The 11,219-nt window shown below is 34.7% G+C and overlaps 1 protein-coding gene across 1 annotated transcript; it reads right to left on the reverse strand.

Annotated features, from left to right (window-relative positions):
* Positions 1–7,384: 7,384 nt before the first annotated feature.
* Positions 7,385–11,219, reverse strand: LOC137819446 (disease resistance protein RUN1-like). Its single transcript, XM_068623301.1, has 5 exons — positions 10,659–11,219; positions 9,530–10,568; positions 9,198–9,446; positions 8,362–9,087; positions 7,385–7,938 (listed from the first exon to the last, which is right to left on the reverse strand). The coding sequence occupies exons 1-4, from the start codon at positions 11,162–11,164 to the stop codon at positions 8,527–8,529; spliced, it is 2,355 nt and encodes a 784-aa protein (XP_068479402.1). The 5' UTR covers positions 11,165–11,219; the 3' UTR covers positions 7,385–7,938; positions 8,362–8,526.

The following is an 11,219-nucleotide window of genomic DNA, read 5'->3' on the forward strand; positions in this document are numbered from 1 at the left end:
CGTTAAACGAGCGCTTGCTGGGAGGCAACCCAGTGTTTTGTTCTGAAATGTGTCTTTAATTTTTGTTTTGAAATGTGTCTTTAATTTTTGTTTTGATTTAGTAGTATGTTTTAATATTTGATGTCTTTAAAACCAGTTTGATATGTGAAATGGTCATGTAGGTTTGAAATGTTAGGTGAAATGAATGGATGGAAGAAGGCTTAGAAAGGTTTGAAACTTTTGGCAAAGACAAAATGAAAATTTTCAAGAAAATTTCATTGCAGGGTAATTTTAGCTTAAGCTAGAACTTTTAGCCTAAGCTAGTTATGCAGAAAAAGAAGAAAAAAATTTGTTATGCAGCTTTCGCTTAAGCTAAAATGAGCTAGCTTGAGCTAGAAAACTCTGTTGCTCTCTGCCAAATTTTAGCTTAAGCTAAAAAGAGCTAGCTTGAGCTAGAAAACTTTGTTGCTCTCTGCCAAACTTTAGCTTAAGCTAAAACGAGCTAGCTTGAGCTAGAGCAAATTTGTTGCTCTCTGCCCAATTTTAGCCTGAGCTAAGAAGCTCTAGCCTAAGCTAGTGAGATTTCTAAAAAAAAAAAAAAAAAACTGCAGCATTTTATAAAAATCACATTTTGAAAACCCTGCAACCTAACTCAATTTCAGAAGCACCCTCTGTTCTAAAAAAATCCCAAAGCTTCCAACTACATAATCATTCTCAAACAAACATTTCATCTACATTGCCATTATCAAGGTAAGTAATTACTCATCTCCATAATCATTTTCATTGTCATTTCCATTTCACAGTCCAGACATGCGTGTTTCTATTTCCATTTCACAGTTTCGTTTTTTAAATTGAAAGATTCAATCTTTTTGAAATTTCAATGTCTTGATGTAAAATAGGATTGTGGAATGGGATAATCAAAGTTAAGTACGGTTTCCATGGATTAAATACCAAAACAAAAATTACTCATTCAATGTCATTCTACATCATGCATACCAAGTGTTTGTTAAAATGTCAATCAAATAGAACACTTTGGTTTGAGAAATGTTTATTCTTACATATGCAGAAAAATGAGTCACACCAAATCCACAACTGGTATTAAATAATCCGTCGTTGACACGCACTGAATTTCATGATTAGCTATCTTGGCCTAGGGACATGCACAGTTTTTCAGGGGAGGCAAGAGAATTTGGAGTTGGGACTAGAGTTGAAGGTACACCAGAAATGGCAGCTGGACCATCTGGAGCAGCAGAAGATGAAGATCCAAACCAAGTTCAGAATGATGATGTTGGCACGGAGCGGAACAAAGTCATAAAAGGAGATTGATACTTCTCATGCACAATGAACAGAAAACTGGTTTTATCTTTTTGTTTAACTTTACTTTCAGTTTAATTTAGTAAGTTGACTTTAGTAGTTTGGTTTCATAATTCTTACTTTAGATTTTGTTGATGACAAGCTTAAGTTAGTATAATGGTTGATGTTTGCATATTTTGTGAAGTGAAATCTTGTATATAGATAGATGATGGTATAATTTTTTTGGAAAAAGAAATCAAACCATAGTTCTAAATTAGAACAACCAAATGGATTGATCAGGGACTTAATTTGAAAAAGAATTTGTGGTTGGAACCATCACTCAAATTGAGAAAGGATATTAATGTGTAAAAGTTGGAACAAGGTAAATAGTTGAAAGCAATGACTGAAAACAAATGAGGAATTGAAATTAGCCAACCAAGTGAGAGTGTGAAACCTTTAAACAGTTTGAGAGACTTTCAGTAGTGAAGAGTTAATTGAGGTTGCCTAATTTTCTAGTCAATTTGCATCACAAAATCAAATATGGAGATGATTGAGGCATGTTTAATAGAGTGGAGGTGAGAAAACTCAGAACCAAACAGCTAACCTTTGCAATATATGATGAAATGTGCAGAAAAATAACCCTTTTTGAGCCAAATTTGTTTTATTGCACCCTAGCTTCTGATATACATATATTGTCCTACCTTGTGGTATGCTAACAAAAGGAGAGCATAGGTGCAATTCAAATTTCTATAATTAAAAGAATTGGGTTTGGTGTGGCTGTTGGGATTTTGAGAATGAAAAAAAAAAGAAAAAGAAAAAAAAAGGAAATGACAAAATTATCCAAATTCTCATTCTCTTTTCTAAAAAAAAAAAGAAAAAAAAAGAGAAAAAGAAAAACAAAGGGGATTACAAGAATATAAAAATAAGCAATGTGAATGAATCTTATGGAAGGGATAATGGATAACACAATTAGAAAGTGAATTGCAAATATGCTAATCTTTTGTTAACTGTGCATTTTGTTATCCTGGAAAAACCAAATTTTCTTTATAACCCAGCCTCATTACAACCTGAAAAGACCTCAAGCTCTATGTTTGTGAAAGTGTTTGTAATCAACTGGAAATGAAGGGCAACCTTAAATTAACTTGGAATTCAGTGAAAAAAAAAAGGGAAAACACTCACCAGTGAGGAATGAAGAGAGAAATTCTTTAGTTTGATTCTCAATGAAGAGTAACAATTGTTTACCTTGGAAATTGAATACATTCTTATCCTGTCTTGGTTTGAATTGATAGGAAACACCATAATTTTTTGTTGAATTATCTTGTGCTCTTTCCATGAAGTTGTTCTGATATTAAACTATAGATTTGATTTCTAAGGATTTTGGGGAAGAATGAATTCATATTTTTTGGGATTCAATTACTTTGCTTGAGGACAAGTAAGATTCTAGGTTAGGGGGAATTTGATAAGTGCCAATGTGTAGTTTTTATGATTGAGAAAATTGAACACTTTGGAACTTAATTGTTGCTTAATGTAAGAAAATTACCCTAATCTGAGAATTATTGAATCTGATTATATATTTTTTGAACCAAGAAACAAATGAAGAAATTTAATCTCAATTTTTGTGTAAATTGCAGATGAATATGAAGCATTGAAAGAATTATTCAAGCTGGCTTTGAAAGAAAAAAAAATGTAAAAACTTAATTGGATCACAAGAAGATTTAGCTCAAGCTAGAGGATTTAGCTCAAGCTAAAATTGTCCAGAATTGATTAAAGGTGCAGTAGAATTCTAGCCCAGGCTAGAATTGCTAGCTCAAGCTAAAACTGTCCAGAGCTGATTAAAGGTGCAGTACTGATCTAGCTCAGGCTAGAATCGCTAGCTCAAGCTAAAAATGCACCGAAAGATCTAGCTCAAGCTAAAACGGGCTAGCTTGAGCTAAAGTTGATTATATAAATTCTAAAACATAACTCAAAACGAGCGGTGGAAAACAGATTAGGTTTTTTAGAAAGAGACTAGTGAGAGAAAGAGAAGAAACCTCTGTTCTTAGGAAAAGAACTTGCTCAGATCAGCCCTTCTTATGCAATCCAGATCAAGAATGAAGATTGGAGGAGCTGTCATGAGTGGCTAAGTTCTTTCTAACTTGGGATTGAATGTAATTTATCTTGATCAAATGTATTCTTGGTGATATATATATAAAATTCTCTTTTCTACTTGTTCTTGGTATTTTCGTTTTATGCTTATTGCTTGATTCTGTCTGATCAATAGAGTCTTGATTTTGATCCTTAAATTTAACTGGAAAGTACCTTTAAGGATCTGAAATAAACGAAAATACTTGATAACTTGTAATGCTAGGAATAGATTCCAGGTTATTGATTGCATTATAATTCTGTTCCTAAAGCTGGATGATTTGTTAAATATCTGAGGAATCAGTGTTTGAGAAATTATCTTATGAATTTCATCTGTGAGGAATCAAGATGAATGACTTTAAATTAAGCATCAAGAATAAATAGTTTTGAGTATTATATATTGTATTATTCAAAATACAGATGATTGAGATAAACGCAATTCAATCCCAAGTATCTTTCTCTATATTTGATAAGTTGGTTTTGTTACATCCAAAATCAAACCCTAAATCTTTGAGTTCTTGTGAAATCTTTAATTTGGTTATGAACAAAGTCTCAAAATTATTTTCTATACTTAATGAGTTTTAAAACAGAACATCTTAATTAGAATTGTTCTCTGTGGGTTCGACATTCGTACTTTAAAGAGTACTATATTACAGTTGATTCGGTACACTTGCCGAGAAAGATCAACAATAACCCAATAGTGGATATGCCTTTTAGATACTTCATAATTCTTTTGGCAGCTTTAAGGTGTGATTCTTTCGGATTGGACTGAAATCTAGCACAAAGGCATACTGCAAACATAATATCTGGTATGCTGACTGTAAGGTAGAGCAAAGAGCCAATAAAATCCCTATATTTGGATTGATCTACTACAATTCCAACTGCATCAGCATCCATGTAGCAGCTTGTGGACATTGGTGTAGTTGCCTCTTTACACTGCTCCATTTCAAACTTTTTGAGGATTTCCTTGCAATACTTGGATTGACTTAGAAAGATGCCATCCTTTGATTATTGGACCTGCAGTCCCAAGAAAAAGGACAACTCTCCCATCATTGACATTTCAAGTTCTCCTTGCATAGCTGTCACAAATTCTTTACAGAAGTTATCATTAATAGCACCAAAAATAATGTCATCAACATAGACTAAAATAATGGAAGAAATTTGATTTTTTGATAAAGAGAGTTTTGTCAACCTTCCCTCTTTCATAGTCATGAGACAAGAGGAAATTACTTAACCTCTCATACCATTGCCTTGGAGCTTTCTTAAGACCATATACAAGACCTTTTTCAGCTTGTATACATGCTTGAGATGTTGATGACTCTACAAACCCGGGTGGTTGTGAGACAAAGACCTCTTCATTGATAACTTCGTTAAGGAAGGCACTCTTCACATCCATTTGTTACAATTTGAACCCATTCATGCAAGCAAAGGCTAGCAGTAACCTTACAGCTTCCAATCTGGCTACTAGTGCAAAGGTCTCGTCATAGTTTATCCCTTCTTCCTGATTGTACCCTTTTGCAACAAGTCTTGCTTTGTTCCTTGTTACCACCCTGATTCATCTACCTTGTTTCTGAACACCCACTTTATTCCAATGATGTTCATCTGATCTATTTTGGGAACTAGGAGCCACACATCATTCCTGACAAATTGGTTTAGCTCCTCATGCATAACAGCAGTCCAATTCTCATCCTTGAGAGCTTCATCAACTTATTTGGGTTCAACTTGAGAGATGAAGGCCATGCTGCAGTAGTTTGCTATGGTTTTTCGTGTAGAAACTTCCTTATGAATTTGTCCAATTATGTTTTCCACAGAGAGGTCTCTTGGAATCCTTCATTCCTTGGGTAGCTCATCCTATTGCAGAATATCAATCGGTTGTTTTTCTAGACAGGTTTCTAGATTCTTTAGAAAGATGTTCTGCTCATCTTCTTTAGCACAATTCCTCAAGAAACTTTGTTCTGTAGGGTTAGTTTCATCAAATACAACATGTATAGATTCCTCTACAGTCATGAGTATTTTATTATAAACCCTATAATCATGACTAGATAAAGAGTAACCAAGAAAAATATCATTGTCTGCTTTCTCATCAAATTTTCCAAGATTTTCTTTACCATTATTCAAAAATATAACACTTACATCCAAATACCTTTAGATTACCTATATTGGGTTCCTTCCATTGAGCATTTCATATGGAGTCTTCTTCAAGATAGGCCTGATGAGAACCCGGTTCATCACATAACATGCAGTACTTACAACATCTGCCCAAAAGTATTTTGGCAAGGTTACATCTGGTAGCCACAGCCTTAATTGGTTGCTTCTCAATTGAGCTATATGCGACCAAGTGCCGCTTCATCTCTTTGTTCTCCCTTCGGAGGACATGTATCTCCTCCTCATTCTTCTGCCTTATCTCTGCCATCTCCCTTTGTGGGGATAGAAGCAAGACCATCTGGTCGGCTTCAGTTATCCTCTTGTAAGTCATGTTTCGTGTTGATATCATTTACTTCTATGACTTCTGCTACTCTCTCGGTCCCACGGTAAACACCAATTATACTTGTAAAGGGCTAAGACAGTATTTGCTACCTGTTTGACAACTAATTCCTCCCCTCGGTCGTGCTTTACTTACTTTCCTTCTTCTTGCATTCGGGTTTCGGCTCTTGACGGGAGTGCATCTACAAAAGGTTCTTCGACGCTCAAGTGAGTATTTAATATTTAGGTGTTATTAATGTTGTAATAGTGAAGTACCTTTGCTTTGTCTAATGTGCTTATTTATACCATTGTAATTGACTCTATCATTGATGGGTCGTGTTTATTGTGTATAATCATAAAAATGAAATTACCTAATATATCACGTATTTCTTTTTATCTTGATGTATTTACACTAGTCAGTCGTGCAACATCTGATACTTAGAGTTATAGGATCATCCAACCTCGACCAATACATGTTTGATCCATCAAGAAGAGGTGCAAGTGTTGAACTTAAATATAATATTGTGGATATTCAATGACTTCAAGATACTAACCATTTGATCCATTTAATCTGGCATAGATAAGTGTACTATGTCCTATATCCAACATTTCAAGTAGACAAACATGGTTGATATGTTGAATTAAAACAAGCCTAAGGTCACATTGACTCAAAGGTCACATTGACTCAAATGACATGGAAGAGAACGTCCCTTACCAAGTAGATCAAATGTCACGTGCCAATAAAATCATAAAATCATTGAAGTGGAAGGTATATTTGGATTACAAAGGAAGAAGAGAAAACAAGAAGTTGATGATGATGATGATGTGGAGGAGTAAGAAACAGGGTAAAGTAAATGCATGCGGCTATTAAGACAGTAGCATCGTCTATGGCTTATATATATATATATATATATATATAACAATGGCTTATATATATATATATATATATAACAATGCTTGCGGCTCATACATACCCATACATGCAGTTCATGTAACAAAACTTATAAATGTAAATTGAAAAAAAAATGAAATACTTTTAAATTATACATAAACATATATATATATATATATATATATATATATATATATAACAATGGCTTATATATATATATATATAACAATGCTTGCGGCTCATACATACCCATGCAGTTCATGTAACAAAACTTATAAATGTAAATTGAAAAAAAAATGAAATACTTTTAAATTATACATAAAACAAATAGAATCAGTGTAAAAAACGAGAAATGAAATCAAACTTTGTTTAATTTAGTTTGAAATAAAGGGATGAGGCTACGGTGCTTCTTATGTTGAAATAAAAACAGAGTACATAGCATATAGTAAGGCAAAACACATAACAAATTATTGAACGGCAACTATCTTTATTTCATAAGCAATACGAGGATTTCTGAATGTAGTATTATATGCTAAAAGGGAAAAGAATTGACAAAAGTAACAACGAGAAAGCAAATCCAATAAACAGCTAAGTAAAGCCAAGCAAGCACAATGTGAGAAATGATGAGAAACAGGGTAAAATAAATATGAATCTCTTTACTATGAGCTCTACTCAAAAGAAAAACAAGGAAAGGATCAGAAAAAATGAATTGCAACAAGGACACCAGGACTAATTCCATAACTCAAAGGATCCGGCTGTTCTCACATTACAAATTTCTTTATAAATCTAGTAAAAGAATTTTTCTTTGGCATTGATTCACTACATATTAGATAGACAGATGTGTTCTTGACTACCAATCTATTACCAAAACTCACAAAAATCTCCACCTTGTCTCCTGATCCTAAATTTGACATTATGTCAGCCCAATCTTCATTATTAAAGGAAATTACCGTGCCATGGTTGTGTATCTGGCATGTGAACTTCGTGTAATTAACAATTAAGACAGTACTAAGTTCAGGTTCAATGATTTCGGAGGTTGATAAATAAACAACACACAAAGCCATTCCCTTCACCACACGATCTTGAGGCACCGTGAAAGAAACAGAATGTCCCTCACCCATATGGGCCAACCAATAAGGATCATTGTCACCTGGGAGAGAAACATCACATGACTCACTGCTTTCAAATACCTGTATCATGTGATAAAAAATGACATGTTTAGTTAAACAAAAATGTTATACATGATTAAAACATATCTGGTTAATTTGTGTATATATCACTTTCATTTCTTTAAGGATTTAGAATGCATTTCTATTTTTGTCTCTCTTAGTTTATATTTCTATGATCATTGGGAATAAAGCAATCTTGAAGCTAGTAAAGCAAGAAAGTGGAAATCAATTTGGTAGTACTTAGTATAAGCATAATCACTTGGTTAGTTGATTATAAAAATAAGATACTTTTAGATGAATTCGTGGGGCTAGCGAAGCGAAGGGTGCTAAAAGTTCAGTATTGTAGTTTCTACAAGATACTTAATTAGGATTATTTTATGTTCTCTCAAATAATAGCTAAAATGATGGTGAAGGTAATAAACAAAGGGAAAGCGAGAGAAGAACCTTAGGTATGATATCGCTCACAGTATTGAAGAATTCTTTGTATCTTCCAACACCAGTCAGAGAATACCTTACGTGATGCTTTGAAAGAACTGATTCTCTAACATTTGCACCATATTCGGCCACTATGGTTTTTACTTGCTCAGATAGTTGAAACTCGGCGTCACATTACACTGAAACGCTTCGAAGATTTTCGAGGCTGCTAAGCAATGGTGATATATCATCCCAATTATTATCTTCCATATGCATGAAGGAATGAATATAAGATACGGGATTCATTGTTGGCGACATCCGAGACCGAATGATAAAAGGAAAAAGATTATGTGACAATCCCTCTAATCCACGTAGGGATATATATCCAATGCTTTTGGGGCTTACAATTGTAAAAGGCAGTTGTTTCATAGCTGTATTTTCAGCAATTGTAGTCATGAAGGATTTCATTCCCACTATATCTATATCCATTAGGTCAATCTTCGAACAACCAGATAGAATCAGAGTTTTTAAACATTTCAGCTTATATATCTCTCCAGGAAGATTGCTTAGACTTGTACAGTCCTTCAAATTTAGCAGTATAAGATTGGAGAGACAACCAATAGATTGGTGTACTTCGCGCAATCTTGGACAATCTTCGAGAATGAGCTGTTCAAGACTTGGTAGTCCCGAAAAGTCAGGGGTTTCTATCAAGTACTTGGAGTGACTAAGATTAAGGACTTTCAGCCACGTCAAAACCTTCAAGAATATAGTTTTTGATAAAATATTAGAGAAGAAAATGAAAAAACGAAATAGTTATAACTGAAAACAAATAATAATTTTAAAAGAAAATGACAAGTAATAAAAACCTGGGGTTCTTTCCAAACCAATCGAAGAAAACTGTGTTTTAAATCAATCACTATTGCATCATGCAAATAAAAGTGGTTAGGTAGGTATTCTGAAGAAAACCCTCGCAAACTGATCCATCTTAATTTCGCAGAAAGGAACTTAGAATCTGCAGCCAGTTTCAGAAGTCTTGATGAGTCTCTTACACCTACAGGAGAATCTCTTGTGGAAGGCCAACCCTGAATGACTCTTGTCCCCGGTGATGAAAAGAGCTAAGAGAAACAAATATATTTCGCATGAGAAAGCAACCACTTCCAAAAGAAGTTTCAAAACCATAGATTAAGAATGTTCTTACAATAGCAAGCTTCATATCCTCATCAATGATTTCACCAATAATTTTTCTTCCCATTTGTCGTAGTAACGAATGCATTCCTAATTTGTTGTTCTTATTAACTCGTATGAGACTACGCTCTATCAGAACTCTTATTCCACTATCAGCCTCTATTCCACAGCCATTTAGGATCTTCGTAACATAGGCTCTGCCTTTACCAACAAAGGAACAACATAGATCAAGGAATAAATCTTTTTCCATTTGATTGCATAAACCGTCGAAGCTTATTTTCAGTATCTGATCAAATTTAATAAGCTCGGGAATTTTCTTTAGTTGTAAGAGTACTCTATTCCATTCTCGTTTCGTCCTTTCATATAAATAACTTCCAATGACTTCAAGAGCTAGAGGTAGTCCTCCACAATAAGCAACTACTCTTTCTGCAAGGAAAAGATAATCTTCTTTTGGTTTTGCTTCTCTAAATGCGTGCCAACTAAGAAGCTCAAGGGACTCATCTGTGTTCATTAGCTCTACCTGAAAAATAGAATCAGCTTGAGATATCATCAGTAGGTTTTCATGTGTTGTTGTAATGATTATTACACTTCCTCCTCCATACCAATGACGGCATTCCCATAGTAATGTGGCATCAAACGGAGGCACATCGTCAAGTACAATGAGCACCCTTTTCCCAGAAAGTCTTTCCTCAATCATTCGTCTTCCCATCTCAAAGCTATCTATCTCTACCTTCGTTTTTAGGACATCTGAAAGGATTTGTTCTAGTAAACGAAGACCCCCTTTTATTCCGCTAATTTGTCTAATTTCTTCAATGAAACTTTTCTCCGTGAATGTACCATGAATTTGATGGTAGATGGCTTTAGCAAGGGTGATTTTACCAGATCCTCCCTGTCCACATATTGCTATCCTACAAACTTCCGTGGATTTATTTTTGATAGCTCGAGTAAGATCCTCCATGCGCGATTGTAATCCAACTGGAAATTTAGTAGCAGACAAGACTGGTAAATTAAGAACGGTCTTAACAATTTTGTCCACCAGTTCAGCATCACTCCTTCAAGTTCAATAGCAATCATGGAAGAAGTCAAGTAGTACCAAAATTAAATGAGAAGCTGAAAACATGGTGATTGAGTGAGTGATTTACCTGTAATTGCTCTCATCCCATCCAAAGAAATTTGCAGCTTTGGTGAGTGCGTGGCTCCATTTGGACATGGCATGTGCCAGTTGTTGTCCTGAAAATGTTTGGTGTGCAGTTGCTTTGAAGGCTTTTCCAAAATCACCCATCTGAAGACGCACATCAGATGGCTGAATTTCGTAATAAACGGGCAGAAGATGTCGACAATAAGTTTCTTGCCATCTAATGATTTGTTGAAGCTGATGAAGACACCAAGCAGATTGAGAATAGGTTTTGGTGAAAACAACAATAGCTACACGAGAGAGATTGAGAATAGGTTGTTGGATGTGCGTTTGGTTGAGTGCATTGGGGTGGTGAAGGAAAGTGGTGAAGCCAACAGCAGAGAGGGCAGAATCGAGATGAGACACAAACTTCCTTTGGATGTCTTCTCCACTAAAGTTGATGAGTACATCGTACATCCGTGGGAGTTTGGATGTTGAAGAGGCCAATTCCATGGAAGGAATTGACGAGGTCATGAACTTTTAGCAGAAGGGAAACCAATAATGCAACGCAGTCAAATATATATGTTTT

Source organism: Phaseolus vulgaris, chromosome 10 (assembly GCF_000499845.2).
Source record: "Phaseolus vulgaris cultivar G19833 chromosome 10, P. vulgaris v2.0, whole genome shotgun sequence".
Taxonomy (NCBI): Eukaryota; Viridiplantae; Streptophyta; class Magnoliopsida; order Fabales; family Fabaceae; genus Phaseolus; species Phaseolus vulgaris.

Coding starts and splice junctions, on each gene's coding strand:
- LOC137819446 (XM_068623301.1), bottom strand. CDS start 11,164: ATGACCTCGTCAATTCCTTCCATGGAATTGGCCTCTTCAACATCCAAA. Junction 9,447..9,529: donor AGGATATGAAGCTTGCTATT/GTAAGAACATTC, acceptor TGTTTCTCTTAG/CTCTTTTCATCACCGGGGAC. Junction 9,088..9,197: donor TGGTTTGGAAAGAACCCCAG/GTTTTTATTACT, acceptor ATATTCTTGAAG/GTTTTGACGTGGCTGAAAGT.